This window comes from Microcebus murinus, chromosome 1 (genome assembly GCF_040939455.1).
Source record: "Microcebus murinus isolate Inina chromosome 1, M.murinus_Inina_mat1.0, whole genome shotgun sequence".
Lineage (NCBI taxonomy): Eukaryota > Metazoa > Chordata > Mammalia > Primates > Cheirogaleidae > Microcebus > Microcebus murinus.
The window spans coordinates 72,322,048-72,349,607 of record NC_134104.1 but is presented as its reverse complement, the minus strand read 5'-3'; the positions used below and the strand labels follow the sequence as shown (position 1 = coordinate 72,349,607).

General features: G+C 35.6%; 1 protein-coding gene across 2 annotated transcripts in view; it reads right to left on the bottom strand.

Moving 5' to 3' along the window:
* Positions 1–27,560, bottom strand: part of FGF12 (fibroblast growth factor 12) — a 503,500-nt gene that overhangs the window by 10,396 nt on the left and 465,544 nt on the right. For both annotated transcript variants that reach the window (XM_020286749.2, XM_012774362.2), the window contains one exon: positions 8,329–8,527. In XM_020286749.2, the coding sequence (XP_020142338.1) occupies positions 8,329–8,527 (199 nt within the window). The remainder of the gene's footprint in view (positions 1–8,328; positions 8,528–27,560) is intronic.

Here is a 27,560-nt window from a genome sequence, read left to right as displayed (position 1 = left end):
AAAAAAAAACAAAGAAATGCAAATTATTGAACTGATCCAGACCTACAGAATTAGAAACTCAGGGGATGGGGTTCAACAATGTGTGCTTTAATAGGCCCTCCAGGTGATTCTGATGCACACTCAACTTGTAGAGCTGATGCCATTAATTCTTCCATGAGAATCACCTGGGTATCTTTCCAAACAACACATATTTGTGTCTTGCCCTGTAGATCCTAAGTCATTAGAAGAAATGCACACAAACACACAACTGATGAAATAACTAAACCAAACAGCTTTAAGGAATGGCAAAGCCCATTTACACACACACACACACACACACACACACACACCCCACACCAACATTTCTATTATAGTAGGAAAAACATGAGGTCTGACTGTTAAAAGATAACCATTTTGGTCATAGTTTGGCCTTTTTCTCGCTGTACACACCTGAGTGAGTTACTTAACCTCTCTTAAAGAAAGTTTTCTTGTGTTTAAAATAGGGATAATAAATCTTAATCAGAATAATAGCAAGGTTTTGGTGACTACCAAATGATACTTTGGTTAGGAAAGTATGTTGAAAATAACAATGTGCAATGCAAATGGAATATAAAGTAGTACAGCTGCTACTAATCATTATTTTTATACTGCTGCCAAAATCTTGGCAGATCATTTGAAAATTCTGAGTCCAGGTGGTAATGAGGAGAATTAGGTGTAAATCTTTGAGTGCCAATATTGCTATGTAGTGGTGAGTTGGACAGCCTGCATGGAGGGCCATTGTAGTCAGTGCTGACAATTTTTTTTTCGGATGAAGATAATATAACTTCTGTTTTAAATAAAACTCATAAATTACACTCTATAAAGAACCCCCATTCTCTATCAGTTTCCATCAAAGAAGAATAAAATATGATTCATTTTTTATTACTACCAGTTTAATTGAATTTTCCTGGCCCTCTGTAATTTTCAAGAAGTGGAAAGGTTAGGTTGCTCTGTTCGTTAATGTACCATTAAAGATATTTAATTGTCTTAACAGCAGATCATAGAAGGGCGTGGGCAATTAACATGAAGCAATTTCACACCTTAATTAATGTCACATGTTATTCCTTTAAAGCTGTAGGATAATTATAAGTGCTGATTTGGAAGCAATGCATTGCCATAGGAATGCACCGAGTATTCTGTAAATATTTATTATAAAGAATTAAGAGATATTGTGAACAAAATATCTATATCTTCTTAGAAAGAGAGTAGAAGCAATATTTGTTTGTAAGAGAGAAAGACAGAAATGGATGAAGAATGTGTAGGGAAGAGGTAGGAGGGTTTTGTTGGAGACTATACTCAGAAACCAGCAAATAGTTGTTTAGAATGTGTTAGGATGGTTTGCAGGAGGAAGGTGCTAGCAGAGATCCAAAATTCAAAAGGAGAGAGAGAGTAGCAGCTGTTATCTTTTCTGTATTTAAAACAATCAGGGGCATCAGAGGTAATTTTTTTACTCTATTTTTCTGTTTTTGTCTTCTTACATGGTTGGGTCCAAAAGAGGGTTTTGAAGATTAAGCCATTTATTTTTCTTTCCAGTTTATTGAAATAAAAATATCAAAATACATTTGCCATTACTGACCTCCCAATTGGAGGTTTACAACATCAGACTCCTGATTTGTTTCATTCTTTGGTGTCTTATGCAATTGTTGAAGGGATTATTATTTTACTTCTCAAATCAAATTTCATTGCCTCTAATTTCTCACGCAATGCCATATCTCATAGCATTCCTTCAATATATAATACAGTAAGACAATGTCCATTTTCCAAGGGAAAATGAAAAAGGGCACTTTACATTTGTTCTGACAGAATTCTCTTGAGAAATCCAACTTTCTTACAATATCTAATCTTCATCTTATTCCTATGAAACAGATGGAATTTATAATTGACTTCATCTTCAAAGATGACTGAGGGTGAAGAGGTAAATTATTTTTCTCAAAGTTACTTATTAGCAAATCATTGCCAAAACTTTGATCAGAAGAATGAAACATTTCTGTATCCTTGGTTACTTGATTTCAGAGATAAATGCGCTAAAATAATTGGCATTACCTCTACTAACTCCATCTAGTAATTTAACCTTGCACAAAAACATACATATCTTAATAGTAGTAAGAAACATAAAAATGTAACATGTTTCATGTATTTAATTATATGATATCAGACTTAACTCTATATCATATTAAATTTAGTCTAATACATTGATCACGATAATTTGAATGTTTTAAATTATCTATGGCCAGATTTAACAAAAATGAATCTAGAAACAACAAATTCAGCCCAGAACACCGAGTTTCAAACTTGGTTGCCATAAGAATCACTCAGACAATTTTTTAAAACCTGTAGATTCCTAGGTCACACCCGGATTTAATAGATCACTTTGGAGATGTATTCTGAGAATCTGTAGCTTTTAAGAACATTCCAGATGGTTCTAATACCGATGTTTGGGAAACTGTGGTCTACATTATTCTTCTGGGACTTAAATCAAGTTCTATTAGCTTAAAGCAATAGTTCTTACAAGGAAAACAGATAAAATGTAACTGCTGTGTGTGTGTGTTTATGTCCTGTCTTCCTACCAAAAAAGAAACTGGTGGAAATGGATCAATTTCCCTTTAGTCTAAGGTTTAATACGTCTATAGGAATGGATGGCTCTCAATTGATACTTACTGATCTTACTTTGCAAATATCTGTTTCTTTTCTCCAGGACTCAGCTCTTGAAGCTTAAATCTTTGCAAAATGCACACCAGATTCTAAATACTTAACCACCTGCAGGAGCTGAGTAATGAGCTTCTTAAAGGAGGGAGGAGAAAAGGAGGGGATTGTATTCTGTTCTTTGTCAAAGGGTTTTTGGCTGCTGTATCTGATGGTAAAGGGGGAGGTCACCACCAAGACAATTTAAATCTGGGGGAGTTACTTATCTGTGGTGTGAACAATGCTCTGAAAGGGCAGAATTGGGAATCATGAAGCTTGTGCTGTTGTCTTAAATTCCAGGGGAGGGGATTCCTGTAAGTAGAGGTTGACATGAAATGTACATAGCAATGGACTTAAATATCAAGTCCATCAGTCTCTCTGAATAGATGCCCCTGCACCCCCTCATTAACACCTCCTGTGTTCTAAACACAGGTGGAGGGGGGAAAGAGTGAAGGGTAAAGGGCTGGTGGATAGCTATTATCATGTTATCAGGGTAGGACTTAATGATCCTCAAACTGGCAGAGCTTAATTTTGGGAATCCTGACATTCAAAATGAAATCACTGGCAGGACTGGGATAAAGGCAGAGATATCTGAAAAACAAATAAATAACAACAACCAAAAAAAGAAAAAAAAAAACAGAAACAAATAAAACAAAACAAACAAAAAAAACCTCTACTTTGGCTTTTCCTCTGTAAGAGGCCAATTCTCACAAAAGAGGAGCTCATTCACTGTGCAGTACTGGGCTGTGTTGGGGGTTAACAGTCTTAGCAGTGGGCTTACGGGTTTACAAAAATTTCTTTAAAAGCTAAAAAAATAAAATAATTGACAACTTTTTCATTAAACAGAAGATATGACCAATCTCATATGGAGCTCTCATTTTATATTTATTTTCTAAATGGGTCTTCCAGTTATGTGCTTTACACTTGGCCTATAGAAAAATATCAAAAACTTTCTTTAAAAATAACGCTTATAGCTAGAATGCCTTTCATCTTAGTCCCTCATCCAAAAAAAGAAAATCGCCTATAATGGAAATGGTTTATAAAATGGTAATTTATTCATTCATAATTCAATAAAGGAAATGTTTTGACTATTTTTGTATGCAAACCCCATGCTTGGTTCCATGAAGGAGCATGGTTTTACACTAAAGTGCTTATAAAGCTTACCACACAATGTCATTGCCAAAGAACTTTAAGAATCATCTGGTCCAAATTCTTCTACAGAGTATGAAATTAAACCTGTTAGAATTCATCAGAAAACTGATGTATTCTTCTTTCTTGCCTAGCTTGAACATGGCATTCCATTAACTGTTTTATCTGATCATCTACCAATATGCATCTTCCTTATCATATTATGTATACCTATCTCAATTTTGCATAGTTTAAAACTAGCTTACTATTCAAGTTGTATCATGGTATAACATTTCTGCTTTATTATCATTGAATTTTCTAAGTATTTGCATAGTCACAGACGTACCCAAGACTGAAGGGCAATATAGTGTAGGGATAGCGTAGGGCTGTGGTCCCCCTGCCCTGCCCCAAGGACCAGTAGTGGCCCATGTGCTGTTAGGAACCAGGCCGCACAGCAGGAGGGGAGCAGCGGGCAAGGGAGTGAAGCTTCATCTGTATTTACAGTTGCTCCCCATCACTTGCATCACCGAATATGCTCCATCTCCTGTCAGATCAGTGGTGGCATTAGATTCTCATAGGAGGGCTAATCCTACTGTAAATGTACTTGCCAGAATCTAATGCCGGATGATCTGAGGTGGAGCTGAGGTGGTGATGTGGGAGCGGCCGCAAATACAGATTATCATTAGTAGAGAGGTTTGACTGCACGATAAATGTAATATGCTTGAATCATCCCAAAACTATTCCCTGCCCCACCCCATCTGTGGAAAAACTGTCTTCCATGAAACCAGTCCTTGGTGCCAAAAAAGTTGGGGAGCGCTGGTGTAGGGGTTAGGTGCATAGGCATTGACGTTATGCTTGCCAGATTGCAATCCTAGTTTTGTATTTATCCAGTTCTGTGACCTTGGACTTGTTACTTAATTACTTTAAATATTAGTCTCCTCATCTATTAATATAAAATAAGGATAATAACATAAGGCTGCTATGATATTTAACAGAGACAACATACGCAACCTACCTAGCAAATGGTAAATTGATAAGCTGTATATAGCAGTAGCAAGACTAGTAATAGTAGTAATAACAGTGGTGGCAAAAATAGTTTGAGGATTATAGCAAGGAGGAAGAAGGTCTCACTGCATTGTAGAATAATGCCTAACATAACCTCAAGTGTACAGATATTTAATAATAAGGGCAACCTCTAAAAACCATTTAATGATATAAAATATAACTGCATGGAGACTCACTGGGTAATTATTCACATTTTTTGTATTATAATGACATGAAAGCACATAATAGGTAGAGAACCAACCAAATTCACGTGTATTAGGTGAGTTATAAGAGCACAAAAGTCTCCAATAATCTGCAATAACTTTTATTTCTAAGGAGCAGGTATATTCCAGATTTAAAAAGAAGAGAAGGTATTAGGAGACATTATTCAAAATCATTTACTAGGGTCCTCCTACTGTACATTGCGGTTACATCCATAACCTTTCTCAGACCTCAGACTGTAGCCTATCTCATCAGTCTCCATGGAGTTTATGTGCTTGGTTGTTCAAGTCAGAATGCCTTGGTTTGTGTTCTGCTCGGTCACTTACAGGTTGTATGATTTGAAACAAATTATTTAATGTCTCTGTGCTTCATCTTCCACATTTGTAAATAGGGTTATACTAGAAATTACTTTGTAGAAATGGAATGAAAAATATTAATAAGAGACAATAATTGAGGTGTGGTTAGAATAGTACCTGTGAAGAATAAACCTTTATAAAGCTGTTAGCTAACATTGTTCAAAAAGTAAACCTTGTTTTCCAAGACAGAAAGCAAAGACATTTACAGGGAATTGAAAGATCTTTGGTCTAAAACCAGCTGAGTTCTTGCTTTCATCTTTGGAAAAGTGATTCTCATTGTATTCTATATACATTACAGATAAGTTTTCACTCTCACAAACTAAAGAGACACAAAACCTTGGACGTAATTTCAAGTATTAGTTAATCTGATACAGTATGGACTTTATTTTTTCCCAGAATAAAAGGAAAATCATTCTAAAGCATCAGTAAATAGCATAAAGTAAAAACAAAACAATCTACCAAAAAATGTCACTAAGAAAACCAGAGATATTCTAAAGAGGATGGAAGGCTGAAGCAGAGGTGTTAGTGTCTCAATACCTATTCTGCCATTCTCCAAAAATATGTGGTACGTAGCCATCCAGATAAAAGATCACTATTCTTGGCTTCCCTGCACTGAAGTGTGACGACCTGGCTGGGATGTGGCCAGTGGAATGTAAATATCCCATGGCAGCTACTAGGGACCATCTTGAAGAGAAAACTGGCCCAGGCTCTTGTTTCCACCTTCCTCACCCCACCTCTGCCCTCTGACTGGAATAGGATGCTTGTTGGATCAAGGGGAGAAGGGCACATCAAGGGTCAGTGTGTGTCTTGTGTTGACGGTGCAGTGCAGTTGTACATGGATCATAGCAACAAGGCACCAGAGAGTGAAGCACTAAAAGCCGGGTGCGGCCAAGGTCCCTACCAATTGGGATGCCACAGTACCAGCCCTGGACAGCTGGTTCCTTCGATATGGTTTATGAGATAATAAAACTTTGTATGATCAAGCTGCTGCTAGCATGGGTTTATTGTTGTGCAAAGTCAAATCTAATTCAACATACACACATAGTAATGTCTAGTTGTCCGTTTTCACATTTGTACTGAAATGAAGCAACAAATGTTGGATTACGGCAGCTCTGTAACTAGGAACATAGCCATTGTATACATTTCTTTTGGAAATGTGTACATGGTCATTCAGACCCAAGTGGAAACCTGACTAACCAAAGTGCAGATAGCAGCTCTACTTATGAGGGTAGGTTATAGCTATTCCTTTCTTTTTATCAATATGAAATGCATTACACATAAAAGAAAGAAATAGGCCGGGCGCTGTGGCTCACGTCTGTAATCCTAGCTCTTGGGAGGCCGAGGCGGGCGGATTGCTCAAGGTCAGGAGTTCAAAACCAGCCTGAGCAAGAGCGAGACCCCGTCTCTACTATAAATAGAAAGAAATTAATTGGCCAACTGATATATATATAAAAAATTAGCCGGGCATGGTGGCGCATGCCTGTAGTCCCAGCTACTCGGGAAGCTGAGGCAGAAGGATCGCTCAAGCCCAGGAGTTTGAGGTTGCTGTGAGCTAGGCTGACGCCACGGCACTCACTCTAGCCTGGACAACAAAGCGAGACTCTGTCTCAAAAAAAAAAAAAAAAAAAAAGAAAGAAATAAAACCATGTTTTTTTCTTTATATTTACCTGAATTTTCTAAAAATTGCTAATAAACTTGTACTACACTTATATAACAACAAAAAAATCAACCTACTGTGCACATGAAAATGATGCAATAGTTGAAAGCATAATCTGTCAAAAACATAATTCTTGAGAATTAATATATTTTCTCATAAAAATATCACCTACTTCTTAGGTACCCTCTGCTTAACCCTACAAAGCAACTTCCCTGCCTTTATTCACACTGCACCTGGAGTGTTTTTGTCTGCCTAATCCTTACCTATCATTTCAAATTGTATGAGCCTGGCCTAGCCCTGAAGGTACATTTAAATACTGGCTTCTTAATGAAACCTTCCTTTTTGTGAAAGTGATAGCTCTTTCTCTGAATATCAATAGCAATTCCTGCAGCATGTAATGCATCACTTTTTATATTATACTATTGCTATTAGCAAACATATTTCATATCTCTAAGAGTATTATGAAATTCTTTAGAGCACATAGTTCTTTGTCTTCATACTTACTCATTTGCTAATTCACATGTTCACTAATTTAATTGGCAACTTATTACCAAATATCTCTCTATGATGTGCCAGACTTTCAGAGAAGAAAAATGTTATGTTGGTAAATACCCAGACCACTACTGCTTATCTAGCTTGCATTAGAAAGCTTGACTGACTTCAGTAAATGTGGTCACCCAAATGATATACTGTCATCCTAGTCAAGGAACTTCTGAAGGAACACAACCGAGTTGCCAAAAATGAGTTTCCTCAGCAAAATAATTATTTATTCTACTGCATAATTTGAAATTAGTGAATTCTATGGGTTAAATGATCAAAGGAGGGGAGGTTATAGGCTCAAAAGAGAAGGATACAATTTAATACTGTAAATATAAAAGTATCATTTGCTTTTCAAGAGTGTATCCTGGGAAATTAAATTATTAGATTCAACAAAAAAAGAAATTACAATACCAGATGATAACTATTACTATTTTTTACTTTCAGGAACTTTCTTCTATCTTCTATATTCAGGCATATTTTTTTTTCTACGTGCCAAGTATTTGTAGTAGAATTTTCTTTCTTTATTTATTTTTTGATAGGAAGAGGTACTATTGTATTTTCTGAATCTTTGTTCTGATTTGTTGCATTCTAAGCAAACCCTCCAGAGAAAGGGGATGAGGGAAAAGATTGGTGTCAACACGCAGATAAGGGTCCAATAAAGAAAACAAGGTGGCTTCATACCTTCGATAGGTTTTGGTACAAAATGTGATGAGGGCTTGGTTTTCTTCACTCTGTTTCCCTTCATAATTTGGCCTTCTTTATTGAGTCCCAGAAACCATGCTCGGCCTGATTCTTGCTGGCGATACAGTGTGGAAGAATAGATCACATAGTAGTTTTCAAACACAGATTCCTTAAATTTGCATTCTGGAGTGAAAACATCCTGGAAAAAAAGAATATACAAAAAAGATAAAAGACTTCAAAATGAATCAGCAAATGCTTAAATCTAATGAGCTTGAAATACATGTCCTCTCAAGAACAAATGAGAGGCAACTGTACATAATTTCTATCAGCAGTTTATAAAGATTCATCATACAAAAGCAGGAGACATGATTTCCTTTCTGGCCAAGCTTCACTCCACAGAACACAACTGCTCAAGCTTGACTCAGTTAGGAGGCTAAAGTCTTTCAAGACTCATGGCCAAACCAGAACTCTGATCCTAGCATAATATTCTGCAAATTCAGTTTAGCGCTCTTTAGCATGTAAAGAAGGTGCTAGAATTCATCCCTGGGAATCAAAATCAAAAAACAACCACAATAAACATGGACTGATAAGATGTTTTTGAAAGGACTATCCTATATGTACAAAAATGTATTATGTAGCCACAACTTGTTCAGTAAAATCACCATTTGGCCTGGTGTCAGTAACTTCCCTTTTAATTTTCCTAGAACTCTTTTTATATTTTAACTTAGTGATCAAAATCTTAGGTTTAAAAAACCCAGGAAGAAATAGTAGAAAAAAATATTACTATTAGATTGAAGAATCCTCAATGAAACACAGAATAAAAGTTTAGTACCATTAGAAACCATAAGATCCTCTACTTTAACCCCATAATTTTATAAGTGAGAAAAGCAAAAGGTTATGTGATTAATTCAAAGATACATAAAAAAATTATTAACTGAATGCCAGAACTCACATTTATTGCTTCACAACCACTACCTCTCTAGTTCACCTTTTCTGCCTGAGTCTTGTTTAGTGACTTGCAGTGAATTTTTAAAATCAATACGATAAAATCATATGCTAACATGTCAAGTGAACAAAATATATTTTGTGGAAAGGAGAATTTTTCCCCTTCTGAGATAAGCAGAAGAAAAACAAATGTGGCAACATCCTCTTCAGCTACAAGGAAACAAAAATTTTCCTACATATCAAAGAATTTCACAGTAGTCACTGTCTTCCTCACTATGTACTGGAAGAATTTCAACATGAGGCCTCATGACTTAAAGCAGGTAATTTAGTGATAAATATAGGAACAGAGTTGGTTGAAACCATGTCCTTGTAAGTGATACTCCAAGGCTAATCTCCTGGCTTCATTTGTAGACAGCAAAGTAATGCATAGATAGGGGATGGGTTAGAGCCTTCAGAGTTAAAGACTCCTTTGATTTACTGTTCTCTCTCTCTCTCTCTCTCTCTCTCTCTCTCTCTCTCTATTAAGAGACAAGGTCTTACTGTGTTGCCCAGACTGGCCTCAAACTCCTGGGCTCAAACAATTCTCCCACCTCCATCCCCCAAGTAGCTGGGACAGGTATGCACCACCACACTCACTCTGATTTTAAATGGTTCTAACATTACAGACCAAAATACGAGACTAAGAAAATGGAACTGGAAAAGTGATTGCAGACATTAAAATAATAATAATAGTAATAATAAATTAATATTATTTTTATATTAATACTGAAAAATGATTTCTCAGAGTACTCCCAGCTTTAAGTTAAACTACCTGGCATAAGAATCAGAGAAACAAATGACCATTACAGTCTTCACACCCACATGATGTCTATAATGAAAAAATGGATAATAAAAAGTATTGGTGAGTCAGTTAACCTCTCCGAACCTCAATGTCCTGCACTGTAAAATGAGAATACATTTACTACAGACTTGCGAGACTGTAAAGATCAAATTACATAACACACGTGAAAGCTCTCTGATAACTACAAAGGCTCTTACAATTATTCCAGTTTATTTAATTTACACAGAAAACCCTGATATTGTAACTTTAAAGATTTCTACATTTTAGTATGACATGTGCTCAGAATAAAGTTTTTGAAAGGTAAGGAATGTTACATGATTCACTCACAACTACTTTTACTCCCCTAAATTTTACTTGCAAACTGTATCTTTCCAACTCAAGCAGGAATGCATGAATTATATAGCCCTGCAAAGTTAATATAGCTAAATGATATGGTAACCACAATTTATCTTCATTTTGCTCTTTCTTTGCAGATCCCCATTTCCTCCATCCTGCTCTGGCTGTGGTAATCCGGGGGATGAATGTGCAGTGAATGAATGAACATTACACTCAGACACTGGTCTACCTGCTGTTGCTCAAACACAGCAAGCACTTTCCATTTCAAATCCTTCACAATTGATATTCCTTGTTCTTGAACACCTCTTCAATAACATATGAACATGGTTTGATCTCTTATATTATTCATGTCACTGCATAAATGTAACTACCTCAGAGAGATCTCCTTTGACTGCCTTACATAATTTAGCATCTCCACCAGTCACTTTCTAACCTCTTACCTTGTTTTTTTTTTTAATTCTTTGCAACTTGACACTTCCTGACATTATAGTATATACGAATTTGTTTAAGCTCCGTGAAGGTAGGCACCATAATGTTTACATTCCCTTGGTATTCACAACAGTACTTGGAGTTAAAAATCTACTCTAACAAGATAATTTGGTGAAAAGATATCCTAAGACCCAGAGTTTTGTTCCTATGTATCTCTAAGTTTTGTTTAAACTGAGAAGATCACCTTAGGCTCTCAGTTTCTCTAAATGTAAAAGAGAAGTGTTTGCTGAATTAAGCAATCTCAAACATCCCCTTTGCCTTAAACATTCTATAGCTTTATTATTAATGTTAGTTAAAAAATTTATTGCAATTAAGGAGTCTATATGAAATATTGTTATTTCAAAAACAGTGCTTACTTACCAGAGATATGGTGGTAATATGTGATTATTTATAAGCAAATAAAGAAAAATATAATCAGAGAAAATACACTTTGCTGTTATATTAGTAATTATGACTCATGATTCTCCCTATGGCATGTACAAATTATTAATTTTTAAACATATGCCAGACACAAATGACCCTCTGGTTTTTATTTTTTCCTTTCCAATTAAAACCCCCAATTTTTAATGGACATAACCATCTTCCCTGTTTGCTATGCATCCTTGTTTACTGGGTTGTGTTTAAGAAAGAAAAGAATCAAAAACTAATGATTTCTTTCAACACAACTTGCATCCAACAACTCCAGAGATAGAAAGTTCCTTTGGTTATAATCTTTGAATATAGATTCAAACTGTGAAGCTTCTGGTTTGCTAACTTCATTAATGACCTTTAGATGCAAAGAACTTGAAAATCCTTGGTACATTAGCAGCTGTTCTGTTAACTATGTTGTCAGACATAATGATATTAAATCTAGCAAGAGAACTATTGTTTTCCATCCTGACAAGAGGCAAAGAAAATGCCAAATTACATTATCTCAAATGAAGTTTTTTAAAAAACTGGAATTGCTTTGATTAGAACAAGTCTAATTTTATAACTTAAAAAAAAAAAAAAACCTTTGCTGATATGGAAACCTTTGTCTATCTACTTTTGAGATATTTTTACTGGAAAACTACTGAGCTAATTTCTCTAAAAATAACGCTTCTTTGTTAACACATTCTTTGCAATATCTGACAAGGCAACAAGGTAAATTTATACCATCATAAAATAACACAATCTGTGACATATTAGAAATATAATATTGGAGGTAGACAGTCACAAATTTCAAATCCTTGCATTTTGGCCTTGGACAAGTTACTGAATTTTTCTGAAACTCAGTTTCACTATCTGTAATCTAAGGTTAATTACACCTTCATTGCAAGGTTGTGATTATTAAACAAAACAATGAAGGTGTATCGGGCATATAGTGGCTGGCATATTACTCACTTTCCTTACCTCTGCTTACAATTTTCAGGTAAATTGATATCACAATGTGTTAGCTTGAGCAGTAGACTTAGAAAAGTCACTTTACTTGTGGAATCCAAATAATGTCTTAGGTATCTTTTACCTGTCACAGGCTAACCAAGGCTATATAACTTAAGGCTCAATTCAACCACCTATAGGCAAAGAACACAAAGAAATCATCAATGGGAAGATAAGTGATGTGATGATTTTCAGGTTCTAATGAGGCACTGCACCACATGCTATTTTTCTTAACCTCTAGCCAGAATAATGCAAGTATGAAAGTGAGGTGGAAGTGAGAAGGAAAAGGCCAGTTGGTGAGGGTATGTATCATATTACAATCCAGTGTTACCACCAAAATTATTCCCAGAAGTCTCAATGTTCTACAGAAAATGTATCTCAAGCAGATAATGAAGGAACAGTGCAATTCTTCATTGAAGACAGTTCTCATGAAGTTAAGCATGTGTACAGTATGTAACCAAGTGTCCAACTATGATTGAGTTTGAAAATCAAGGCAAGATATGTGCCTCTGGTGCCTCAGCCTTAGTTTTCCTTTCCTTGGATATGGATAAAAGAGGGGATGTTGTCAAATTTCCATATTTCAATTTAAAAGTTGTTCAACTCTTTAGAAAGTCACTTTTTATACTCTAAAGAGATGGAGAAATTATCAACCAAGGCTGAAAAAGTTATTTTTTGACATGAAATTTCCCATTTTTTTAAAACTCTCTGTGTCAACTTCCATAAAGTCAAAATTACTGATAACAAACTTAACTTCCTGATATAAATGGTTATAAAACTGGACAAAACACATGAGGCAACAGTTGCCAGGCACTTGTCAACTGGAGTTCCAGGTGTTTGATCTTCGAGATAAGGAGGTAAGCACCATATTAACCCTGGCTTGATGCATGGGGCACTTTGCAACTCTGAAATGGAAAGGTGAAGCTGAAGGTCAACCACTGTGGTTTAGTGAAGTTGAGGAGACAAAAATTGGAGTCTGGAACTACTAGAGTGACTTGAAGTTTGAAGTGTGGTGCCAAAGAAAAGGGACTGGGTGGAATGAGGGCAGACACTGCAAGGAAACTTCCTGAGGCTCCTGGGCTTGTGGAGAGACTGCACACACTCAGGATAAGACTCTTCAAGTCCTACCATAGAACAGTGGCTTCAGGATTGTGAGATGAATGGAAATACCTGAGGGTGTGCAGGGCTGGGATATGTTGAACTTCCAGGCAAACCAGAAAAGAGGGACCTCAATGAATACATTGGACATGCATTGCAGATCTCAGGCCACAATTTAAAATTAATGATCACATCCTAAGTAAGCCTGTACTCACCCCCAGACTAAAGACAGAATCTAAACAATCAAGAACCTAAACACACACCCACACATATACAGACACACAGTGTGACAAGATCAAGAAGATCTATTAGTTATTAATCTGAATGCCAGGACAAAACACACACCTCTATTAGTGGGTAAAGTAATATACTCTACAACATATCATACAAATGTCTAACACATAATAAAAAAACCATGAAACACAGATGTTATTAGGACAATGTAACCCATAATCAATCAATTCAGCAGACAATAGAAAAGACCACAAGATGGCAGGTGTTAAAATTAACAGACATGAACTTTAAAACAGCTGCTATAAATATGTTCTATGATGTAAAGAAAAAGGAGGACATAATGAATAAACAAGAAATATCAGCAGAAAAAAGTGGAAATGACTTTTAAAAACCCAATAAAAATTCTAGAAGTGAACAAAATAACACTTGAGGAAAAGAATTACTATATATACTTAAAATAAAGACTGAATACTGGCAAATGAAAGCATTAATGAAATTAAAGACCAATTAATTGAAATCATCATGGCTGAAGTATATAGCCTAGTAACCTGTTGACAATATTAAACAGTATTGCCACCTATGGCCATACTACTCTGAACGTGTTCGATCTCGTCTGATCTCGCAAGCTAAGCAGGTTTGGGCCTGCTTAGTACTTGGATGGGAAACAGTATTGTCTATGTGAAAGGCAAAGAAAGGGAATACAGCAAGAAAAAAAAAGAATAAATAATGATTAAAATCTATCAATATGGTGAAAATTAAAATTCCTACAAATACAGATCAAAGAAACTCAGCAAACACCAATCAGGATAATTACCCTAATACTGTACTCAGACACATTAACCAAAATTCTATAAAACAAAACAAAAATTTAAATGAAATGGAGAAGAGGGAAAAAATATCAAATAAAACACAGGAAAACATTGGAGGTTAAAAGGCAACAGAATGAGCTATTATAGTGTAAAAGAAAAAGTAAATTAAATCCATAATTCTATATCCAGTGAATATATCCTTCAAAACTGATAATGTATGTTCTTCTTCTCTCTCATATTGTCATCTGATCTTTGACAAAGCAGACAAAAATATACATTGGGGAAAAGGTGCTGGGAAAACTGGATAACCACATGCAGAAGATTTGAACTGGATCTGCACCTCTCACCTCTCACAAAAATCAACTCATTATGGATAACAGACTTAAATCTAAGGCATGAAAAATTAAGAATTCTAGAAAAGAATTCTAAGAAAATGTTGGCCTAGGCAAAGAATTTATGAAGATGATCCCGAAAGCAATCAGAGCAGCAACAAAAATAAATAAATGGGACCTGATCAAATTAAAAAGCTTCTGTATGGCAGAGGAAACTATCATTGGAATGAATAGACAACCTACAGAATGGGAGAAAAAATTTGCATACTACACATCTGATAAAAGTCTGATAGCAAGAATCTATATAGAACTTCAGAAAATTAAGAAGAAAAAAATCAAACAACCCCATAAAAAAGTGGGCAAGGGGCAGGAACAGAAACTTTTCAAAAGAAGATAGAATAATGAATGGCCAGAAAACATTAAAAAAAGCGCCCAACATCTCTAAGCATCAGGGAAATGCAAATCAAAACCACAATGAGATATCACCTAACTCCAGTGAGAATGGTCTTTATCAAAATGTCCCAAAACAATAAATGTTGGTGTGGATGCAGAGAGTTAGGAACACTCATACATTGTTGGTGGGACTGCAAACTAGTGCAATCTCTGCGGAAAGTAATTTGGAGATATCTCAAAGAACTAAAAATAGAAACACCATTTGATCCAACCATCTCACTACTAGGCATCTACCCAAAGGAAAAAAAGGCTTTCTATAATAAAGACATCTGTATTCGAATGTTTATGGAAGCACAATCCACAATTGCAAAGATGCGGAAACAACCCAAGTGCCCACTAACACATGACTAGATTAATAAAATGTGGTATATGTATACTATGGAACACTACTCAAGTACAAAAAACAATGGTGAACTAGCACCTCTTACATTATTCTGGATAGAGCTTGAGCCCATCCTTCAAAGTGAAGTATAGCAAGAATGGAAAAAAAAGCACCACATGTACTAGCCATGAAATTGGTACTAACTTAGCAACACTGAGATGCTCACATGGATGTAATATTCACTGGGTGCCAGTCAGATGGGATGCAGGGGGTGGTAGGGGGAAATTCAAAACTAATGGATGTGGAGTGCACTATATGGGGAAGGGCATGCTTGTAGCCGTGGCTTGGGTGAGGCAAAGGCATTATATGTAACCAAAATATTTATACCCCCATAATATTCTGGAAAAATATGGTAAAGGAAGTAAAAATATTTTCAGATAAACAAAATGAGCAAATTCATTTCTTGAAGTCTTGCACTATAAGGAATTCTGAAAGATGCTATTCAGGCTGAAGAGAAATTATACCATATGAAAACTAGGTTACATAAAAAGAGATGAACACCACTGGAAATCATAAATATGTTGATAAGTATAACAGAATACACTTTTTTAATTTTTTTTTTCTTTTTTTTTTTTTTTTTTTTTTTTTGAGACAGAGTCTCGCTTTATTGTCCAGGCTAGAGTGAGTGCCGTGGCGTCAGCCTACCTCACAGCAACCTCAATCTCCTGGGCTCGAGTGATCCTTCTGCCTCAGCCTCCCGAGTAGCTGGGACTACAGGCATGCGCAACCATGCCCGGCTAATTTTTTATATATATATCAGTTGGCCAATTAATTTCTTTCTATTTATAGTAGAGACGGGGTCTCGCTCTTGCTCAGGCTGGTTTTGAACTCCTGACCTTGAGCAATCCGTCCGCCTCGGCCTCCCAAGAGCTAGGATTACAGGCGTGAGCCACAGTACTTTTTTAATTTTTAAAGCAAAAAATAATATTGCACTGAGAGGTTTATAATATAAAGACATAAAATATATATGACATTGCAGACAGAGCATTAATTGAAATACATTGTTTAAGGTTCTTGCATTTCATGTGAAGTGTTTTAATATTAATTCTAAGGAGACCATCATAAAGTAATACTTGTTTTATTTTCTCAAGCAAAAACTATAAATATATTATAAAGGGATAAGACTAAGATAGGGATTTAAATGGAGCATTAAAAAGTATTAATTATACAAAAAGAAATAAGAAGAGAAATGGAAGAATGAGATAAATCAGATGAGATAAATAGAAAACAAATAGCAAGATGGTAGATTCAAATACAACTACATCAAACATCACATTCAAAGTAAATAAACACTCCAATTAAAAGGCAGAATCTGTTAGACTAAATAAAAATGCAACACTCAAGATATTCTGTCTCTCAGTGGTACCCTTAAATCTCATATAGGGTGAAAGTAAAGGTATGGAAAAGATATATAGACAGTAAACTTAAGAAAGTAGATATGGCTATATTAATCTCAGATAAGGGATACTTCAACAAAAGAAGCACAACTGGAAGTAAGAAGGAACATTACATAAAGGTTGAGGGTTAACACGTCAGGACTTATCCTTACACATATATGTGTTGAATAATAGTACTTATTAGTACAGGAAGGAAAAAGTGACAGAATTAAAAGAGAAAATAAATAAATTCACAATCATAACCAGAATTTCTTAAAAAAGAGTCAAAATTAAAAAAATAATTAGAGATTTTAATATTCCTCTCTCAGCAATAGATAGAACACATAGCAGAAATCAGTAAGAGTACAGATAATCTGAACATCATCAAACAACTTGACCTAATTAATATTGTAGAACACCACACCAAACATCAGCATAATGAACATTCTTTTTGAGTATCTATGAAACACTGAGATATATGCTGGCCCATATGAAAGCCAAAAGATTGCAATCTTATAGAGTATGTTCTCTGACAACAATAAAAATATTTGAAAATTTGAAATTTCAAATATTTTGAACATTTGAAAATCAAACAACGAGCTTATATAGAACCCATGGGTCAAGGAAGAAATCACAGGGATATTAAAAATAGCACTAAGAAATACTTGTACTTGCACATTTATTGCAGCATTATTCACAATAGCAAAAATGTAATAACCCTATGGACCCATCAGCGGATGAATAGATAAAGAAAATGTGGTATATACACACAATGGAGCAGTATTCATTCATAAAAAAAAAAAAAAGAATGTAATCATGTAATTTAAAGCAACATGGATGGAACTGGAGGTCATCATCTTGAGTGAAATAAGCCAGACACAGAAATACTTATATTGCATGTTCTCACTTATATGTGGGAGCTAAAAAATCTGGTCATGTGGAGGTAGAGAGTGGAAAGAGAGAACAGAGATCGGGAAGGGTGACTGGGGGCAGGGAGGATGAGGAGAAATGGGCTAAAAGGGACAAACATACAGTTAGATGCAAGGAATAAATTCAGTGTTCGATAGCAGAGTACAGTGACTATAATTAGACAAAAAGTTATTGCATTTGGGAGATGGACACCCTAAATGCCCTGATTGATCACTACACATTATGCACATGTAACAATATTTCACATGTAACCATACATTTTTACAAATAAAAAAATTAAATTAGCTCTAACTAAATAATAAAATGTGAAATACCAAAATTTGTGGGATGTACCTAAAGGAATATTATTAGAAAATGGGATAAAATTCACACATTGTAATTCATTTATATACCCTTTGACTCACTTCTAGGAATCTGACCTACAAATATAGTAGCACATGTGCAAAATGAAGTATGTTCAAGATTATATTCATGGTGAAGACATGTCCAACATCAAAATACTGAAAACAATCTAAATGTCCTTCAACAGGGGATTGGTTAAATAAATTCTAGCATGTCCACACATGAGTTCTGCTAAGAAAATAAATTCAGCTCATTATATATTTTTATAGAATGATCTTCAAGACATATTGTGGAAAGATCTCCAAGACATAAAAAAGCAATCTGTAACCATGTGCATATTTGCACATACCATCATTTATATTAAATCACATACATAATATAAACACATATATATTTGCATAAGCAACCATTCCTGTTAAATACACACATACATGAACATGCACACAAATAGATATATTATCTATATTTGGAGAATATATTGAAGGATATACAAGAAACTGGTAATAATGTTTGCCTCCTGGGAAGGGATTTGAGTAGGGGCAGAACAAAGGTATAAGAAATAGACTTATTTTTTTCTATATATTACTACTTCAAACAATGAATTAAGGGGAAAAAACTCTCAGTCAAGTACAATTAATGTACTAGCTAAATGTGACCTTCAGACTCCTAATATAGAGTATGATTAGTAAAACAATTTTATTTTATATCTTATAAAACAGATTCTGAAGTGGAAATTTACTTATCCAGACTTACACAACAAGCAAAAACCTCATGACTGCAAGAATATGCTGTAAGTTCACCTGACTCCATATAAAAGAATGGCACTTTCCTGTGAAAAATTACTGAAGAAAGATCAATGAATACTCCATTAAATAAGCAATCCCCACATGGGCTAGTTGAGTCAGAGAGAGAATGAGAATAAACCTGTTTATCCCATCTTTCCATGTCCTGGTGATTAGACCACCAGGATAAATTTGGACTGCAGCCTGCAGAATATATATATTCAAACTCTTATTCTTATTTGAACTCTATTGCTTCATTTTTTTAGCCTTTCAATGATTTGGATCAATCCCAACATCCAGGAGGCCCCAAAAGTTCTCTTCCCGCACTATCTAAATTTTTAATAAAAGCTGGCATGAACAATGTGGGTTTTCCAGAAGATGATGACATTTTACCTGTGAATATCAGTAAAGGGCTTTTATTAGGAGGCAATATGTCACTGTAGGCATGACACATAACTACGCCCACTGTCATGGAGGTGAAACAACTCCAGAATTTGCCTGTGTTACTTGCTTTCTCGTTGGGTTTAAATTACACTTTAATTTAAACATAGTCTTCCTGGGAGTGATTACACTGCTCAGCGACGGAAACGTTTCTCAGTGAGGAATGAGTATAATGGTCAATGAATGAGAAATGTGGGCTGGAATGCACTATGCCTACAGAGCACCTGTGAGGCAGGGTTGCTGAGATGTTAATGTGAGGTATGGCAGACAACCCAAATCTTTTTTATTAACCCAAAGAGAATGTAAGATTTTTTAAAAAGCAAAGCAAAGGAACCCCAATGACACGCAGGCACCCAGTGGTGAGCAGACTGAGACCTGACATTATATCCCCGGCAGTGCTATAAACGCACACCTCTCAGGTGTGTTTCACTCAGGTTCACTCAAGCCTGCCTGCACTGTCACACCAGTCACTTTCGTTTCAACAGTCTACAGAGTAATCTGCGAGACAGTTCTGATGGAACTGCAAAGCTAGAGCTGTGTTTTTTAAAAAACATCTTTGCCGCAATGTTTCTTGCTGTGATGATGAGTCCTCAAAACAGGATTTCAAAGTAAACACCTTCACCACTAAAGACAAATGAAGAGAGAGAAGCCTGGTTCACTCAAATGCTTTTCTCGAAAATCCTGGGTTATGGAATATCATTTACCTCTCTCGTGTTTTGGATATAGTATCACTTGTACAAAGAGATCAGAAATATATTTATTTGATTTCATAAAAGGTACTAAAAACAAAGGAAGTTTATAAGTTCTGTCCTTATGATGAGCATAGAATCCCTGAAGTCTAGAATTGCAAATACATAGCCCGACTCTCCATTTTACAGATGAAGAAAGGCCAAGCAGGGGGAGGAAACAACCTAATCAAGATAATGGCAGAGTCAGGATTAGAACTCAGTCTCCAGTCCAGGGATCTGCCCTCACTGTTACAGTGGGTGCTTTGGTTATGATTTATGCCCTTTAATGGATTAAGAATGACCAGCTAAACTAAGCTTTTAATTCTGCATAGTTTCCATTAATCAAATGACTTTGACCTATGTGTGTCAGTTAACATAATAGTTGTTGTCACTTTGCTTACATGTTATAGGGAAACTTTGTTTATAGCCATTTTGGTTGTAGGTAGGTAGTACTTTGCTCTTAAGATTCCATACAGCAAAGCATTGGTAATATAAGAGGAGGAAAAGGGGTGATCCCTTTTTATATGAACAGGGTAAAAACAGAGTAAGTTTGCTTGATGGACTGATGGTCTTAAGTAGGGATGGTGAATGGAGAAACGATTGTATGTTTTAAAGTGGAATTGGCTTCTGGGCAATGGAAACACTGAGAAAATGGGTCATGGGGCCCCTCCACCTCTGCAACATAACAACCATACTATTAACGAACAGTCCCATGTATGCACATTTTGAGTTTCATTCATTTGTGATTCAAAATTTGTGATTTGATCCTGGAGTAATTTTCTCAAGCAACCTAAAGGTTGGCAAGTCTCTTGCTCAAGATGTCTTTACAGACCCTACAAAATTGGTAAATGAAATGGTTTTTTAAACATGCACGTTTCATTTACCCGTCTCCCTGTTTATAGTGTTTGATTACAAATCCATAAAAAGAAAGATTCAGACATGTGTGAATAATTGACATCCTCTGTCTTTACTATCAGATTGTTATTAATTGCTATAAATCATCTCCTAGATATGCATCCCTCTTAATAGGTTATGTGATATATATTTTTTCACTTCTCATAGATTTCATTTCAACTTACATATTTATTTCACTTGTTGTTACTGTAGCTGTGCTTTTACCTGTAGCAAGTCCTCCCACCTGTATCTGCAAATCCAAATCTTATCTATTCTTAAGGGTCTACTTCACATTCAACTCCCTTCACCAAATCTCTGATCCTGACATCTGAAAATCATCTCTTTTTCTTCTGACCCCCACTGCAGCCATTTATCTGTGGCTGTTTTAACATAACATTCACTTTGCATTATATTAATATATATATCTGCAATTATGACCTCACTAAGTACAACTTAGTTGAGATCGGGGCTTCTGTTTTCTTTCTCTGTGAATCTTTCATAGTATCTGGCATCTGGAACCTAGTAGCTCCTCCATAACTGTTTTGTGAATGAGTGAATGAGTAGAGGAATCTAACCTGCTCCAAATGTCTGGAATAGTTTGATGAACTAGCTTTTATAATGTCTCATCAAGCTTATTACAGATAGCTGCCAGAGCTAAATTTCCTCTGAATCAACATAGCAAACAAAATTCAGAACTTAGCCCAACTATTTTCTTTTTTCTGTCTTGACGTATTTTTAAAGTAAAACCTAAAAGTTACAGCTAATAATCAATGGATCAATAGTCTAAAAGGAAATAACAACTTATTCTTTTAGAAAACATTTACTGATTTGTGAGACAGAAATATTTAAAAAATACAAACAGAAGCATACATTCTCAAAGAGCCTACAATGTGACAAAATAAACAGAGGGATGAATCAACATTCTTTCGCATTCTATGTTAGCTTACAAAAGATAAAGATTTCATTTTGGGTGTCCGTAAGAGATACTATTTTTTCTTGAATTGAGAACCAATTAGGTAGAAATTCAAATATATTTTAACTGGATAAAAGCCATTAAGATGTAGTAATCAAAGAAAACAAATGGTATTCTAGGCCTTGAAAAAGGAAAGCACTAATGTGAATACTTTCTGATGTGAATACTTTGAGAATAATGTGAATTATTGAACAATAAATCCATTGTTTTGATACACTACAATAATATACTATAATGTTGCTGTGCAGTTCACGTCCACATACCCCTACCACCTTCTATAAAGTCTTATACAAAATGTTGTTTGATACGTAGAGGAATGTACATGTTTTATTCATATATTTATAGCTCTGTACATATTAAGTTGACTAGTAAGAAGGCTATCCACTTCCTTTTTTATAACTTCATTCTTTTAAACCTATTTTTGGGAAATAGAAAATGAATAAAGGATTTCTTCAGATCACTGACTACAAAAACCATCGGTTCAATTTCTCTTGAATTTTATTTGGTAGAATGTTACTCTATTTGAAAGGGAAATAATTTTGATTCATTTCCTGTTTTGATTTCCATGCTCTCTGTAAAAAAATTAAATAGAGAATTGAGTTGGCAGTTTCAGGAACAATTACAAAGCTATTGTTTAATATGAGTCATGTCTCCTCTTCTGTTAACCTTAAATACTTTTACCTGCCTACAACTTCAGTTTTGAAGTTTGGGGTTCAATTGTTGATAAGCAGTTAGTATTTGACTTCGGTTCCCCCTGAAATGTGCCAACACGATAAAATACAGTCTTTGCTCTTTTCAGATATTTTGCAGCTTGGCATTCTAAATTTCTTTTTTCCTTGGTAGAAATCTGGACCAGTAGAGATGGTGCTGAAAGAAAGCTTGGAATTTTTCTGAACCAAACCCCATCATTTTATAAAAGGGAAAGACCCAGCTCTAGAAGCCAACCTCAATGCTGATTCTGTTCTCTTAACTTGAAGCCAAGCAGCAAAGTGTCACAGCATCTCATCAATTTAGCTTGTATTCAGTATGAATAGAATCTGACCATTTTCCCTAATAGAATCAGCATGCAAATTTCTAGCATTCAATTTTGAAAAGCTGTATTTAAAACTACCGCGTGGGAGAGCAGAACAATATGTGAAAAGGAGATATTATGCTAGAGTAGACAAGTTTTAGTTTCTGACACATATAGTCTCTCTCTTTTTTTTTTTTTTGAGCAAAGGCAAAAATTTATATAGTATATCTTTAAATTTTCCATAAACAGGTCAATAAAACTGTAAGCATATTTTTGCCTGTATTTTCAATTTCCATATGTATTTTATATGTAAATCAGCTATAGACAGGCCATTCATGGTAGGAAGAGAATTAGAAGGTTAATGTGAAGTTGACAAAATAGCATATTTGGTATTTAATTCCTAGGTAGACACTGAAATGATTATATAATTTATGTAGTCTTTCAGCTAATATTTAAAGTCTGTCCATTTTCCAATTGGTTAATGATAGATAAATAAACAGCTCTTGCAATCAGAGAGTTTACAATATTGTGAGATGTAGGGTTGGGTGATAATGTTTACTTCTTGACTAAGGATCAGGATCAAGGGGAGCTTCCTGGAAGAGGCTGCACTTGACCCTTGAAGAATACACAGGAACTTGGTTGGTAGAGAGTGAGGAGAGGACAGAGAAGGGAAAGGGAGGGAAGGGAAAAGATAGAAAGGGAAATAAATGAAGGGAAGAAAAGGGGAAGAATAGAAAGGGAATGAAAGAAAAGGAAAGGAAGGGGGGAAAGAAGGAGAGAAAAAGAAAGAGAAGGAAGAATAGCAAGTTTTCATCAGCATCTAGGAGTCAGCTGTGGTTACAATGTCAAGGAATAAAGAGAAGCACAGCCACGTACTAGGAAATGAGAGTGAGAAGGCACGTGGGGCTTAGAAAGTGGAGACATTCCTATTCTAGTCCCGGGAGTTCTGGAGACATTCCTGTGAAGCAGAGAGCCAGAAAGGTTTCCAGGTGGTGGTCTCAATCTAATGTATTATTTTATGAATCCAATAATCAATTTATAATATTCTAATTATTTAATAATCATGAAATTTGTGAATGAAATCTAGTCACCAAAGAGATACTAGTGAGGTAGCTGACCCACAAGATGGTCAATGGCAAGAATTGTAAGCATAGGAATTCCATGCTCTGTCCTCCATACAATGCTGCAGTGCAGGACACTTCGGAGAATATTATTCTGACCTTTCCAAAGGTTAGTGTGGTGCTACAGACTGAAACTATGCACATGCTTTTGTCTTTTAAGTTGTTTTCTTGAGGTGGTACTTAACCTCCAATTAGAGAATATTGTCACTAGGTGGCGCTGTGGTGACTTGATTCCAATAGGTGGCAATTGCCGTGACTAAGAAAGGAGGGTTGGTTATGGGTCCCGGAGTCCTTTTCTTTCAAAAACTGTAGTGGACAGTTAAGAAATAAGGTTCAAGAATAAGCCTTTTAGAAATAATTGTGTTATATGATAACTTACATTAAAATACATTTTCTGAGAGGTAAATAAAATAAAGGAAAACTCAGGGCTTTTATATCAGACAGTAGGTTTTCATTCTGCTCAACCATTTATTAGTTGGATGAAAATCAGCAAGTTCCTTCATTTCTATGAGCCTTGGTTTTCTCATGTTTATAACGTGAATCAGCATACTTATCTGACAAGTTTGTTAGAAGATAAATAAAGCCATGTGGTGCAATATACTGTGTAGAGAACAGATAACCACCCAGACATGACCCACGAAGATGCTTGATTTAAATTCTTCAAGTTCATAGAATTTCACATAGAAAAAAGATTTCTAACTTTTTATGAAAAGTCTTAAGTTCATGTAACACTTGATCTGCATCCCCCCATCTAAGAATTAGTTGGAGTTACATTACTTAGGTTCTCCCCTCCTTCCACTTGAGTTAGCTAACACAGACTTAGAGGAGACTTGTTTGGGACTCTGGTGCATTAATGTTGCAGAAAAACACCTGAACATTTTCACATGAGCCAATCAATAGCTTGTGGGATTTCTGAGGCTCAGTTTCATAAAATCTCCTGTCCTAGTAGAGCTATCTAAAAGGGGCTCTTTGATTTCTCTTGGTTTTCCTGGTCTCCTTTTTTACTTTACTTCTCACATTTGGAGGAATCCAATACAGAAAGACAACATCAATGGATAATCTCTAAAGGAGTAATATTTTCTTCTGTGACACAAATACTCTTTTTCAGTTTCAAAATGAGACAGAAACTTTACCTATCCAAACAGGAATTTGCTGTCCATTAAATTCATTCATTATCCATGAGCTGGATTTTAAAAAGTGTCAATTTGACGAATCCTCCCTTCTACTTTTGCCTTTTGTTATGGCTCAATTGTGTCACTCTGCCTCCCAAATTCATATGTCAAAGCCCTAGCTCCCCAGTACCTCAAAATGTGGCCATATTTGGAAACAGGACCTTTAAATAGGCTATTAAGTTAAAATGAGGCTGTTAGGGTGGGCCCTGAACCAATCCAACTAGTGTCCTTATAAGAAGAGGAAATATGGACACACACAGAGACTTCAGGGACGCATGTGCACAGAAAAACAACCATGTGAAGTGGCGGCAAGAGGGTGACTATCTGCAAGCCATGGAGAGAGAAACCAACCCTGCTGGCTCCTTCAACTTGAAGTTCCAAGATCTCCAAAACTGTGATAAATTACATTTCAGTTGTTTAGACCACTTCATGGTATTTATTTTGCTATGGAAGCCGTAGCAAACTAATATGCCCTCCAAAGAAGATTCCGGCTTGGCTATCCAAACTCTCCCACTGTTCTTTCCTTTGAGCAGGGTGTGTTAAGGCTTTGGCCTTCTGTGTTTGAATGCCAGGAGCAAGGAGGCAGGGGAAGGGACAGCTATGTGAAATGTGGAAAGTAAGGAGTTTTCCTTTTTTTTGTGAATGAGGACAGGCTGTAAAATGTATGAGAACATATAGGGTATGGTACATGGTTTATGAGAGCTAAAGAAAGAAGTTTAAAGTCTTGAAAAATATAAAGAATTTAAGTTATTTTGAAATTATATTGCATAGACTTTGCATTTTCATCCATATCACTTCCCCAGAATAAAACTCAGTGGTCAAAGCTTTATAGTTATCAAACAAATAATACATCTTTCAGTAACAAGCAAACAAACAAATACACCTTTTATAAGTTGCAAATGGTATGAAGTTTTATGTTCCAAAAAATCCACATGTATCAAAACTAATTTAAAGGGCAAGTGATAAATTCCTTGAAAACATCTTTAACCACTTTTTAGAAGAAAATTTAGCTAATTCTTTGAAAGAGCTATAATAATCTTTTTACATAAACCAACTTTAAACTGATGATTAGAATCAGACAAACTCTAATCTTGGCACTCTTTTTGCAATATTCTTCATAAATCCCAGTGGTCAAATCTCCCCATGAAAAGGATCAGGATATAAAAACGGTAATATTAGTAAAAAGGTCTTTTAAATGATTAAGTACCGTACATGTATAAAGGATTATAATTTATGCCTCTTATTCTGAAAAACAATGACCTCTCCAAAATAACGTTCATTATTTCTGTCCATCTCTTTAGGCTTTCACAAGAGTAAGCCTAAGAGAAAACAATAATAGATCTTGTGTAATCAGACAAGATTGTTGTAATGACATCCCACTCATTTTTTCCTTAAGGTATTTCTTTTCCATCAGAACTTCAGTATCAGTGACTACCCTGACATAAAATGGAGACGTAAAATAATGAAGTTCTACAAGGCTTTTAAGACAGTAGAAAAGTTTGTTGACTGAGTGTGGTGGCTCACACTTGTAATCCTAGTGCTTTGGGAGGCCTAGACAGAAGGATCACTTGAGGCCAGGAGTTCGAGACCAGCCTGTGCAACATAGTGAGACTCTATCTCTACAAAAAACAAGAAAAATTAGCTGAATGTGGTGATGCACACCTGCTATTTGGGAGTCCAAGCTACTGGGTGAGTCCTAGCTACTTGGGAGGCTGAAGCAGGAGGATCACTGGAGTCCAGGCGTTGGAGGCCACAGTAAGCTATGATTGTGCCACCACACTCAAGCCTGGGTGACAGAGTGAAACCCTGTCTCAAAAATAAAATAAAATAAAACAGTAGAAAGATCACTGGAGGCTAGGGGTTAGTGGGGGCAGGATGAATAGAGGAAGATTGGAGGATTTTTTAGGTCAGTAAAGTACTATGTATGATACTATAATGGAGGGTACATGTCATTACATATTTGCCCAATATCAAAGTGAACCCTAAGTTAATGATGTGTCATTGTAGGGCCATCAGTTGTAACCTAATGTACCGCTCAGGTGGAAGATATTGATAATGGAGGAGATTATGCATGTGTCTTGGCAAGGAACATGTGAGATATCTCTGTACCTTCTTTCAATTTTCCATGAACTGAAAACTGCTCTAAA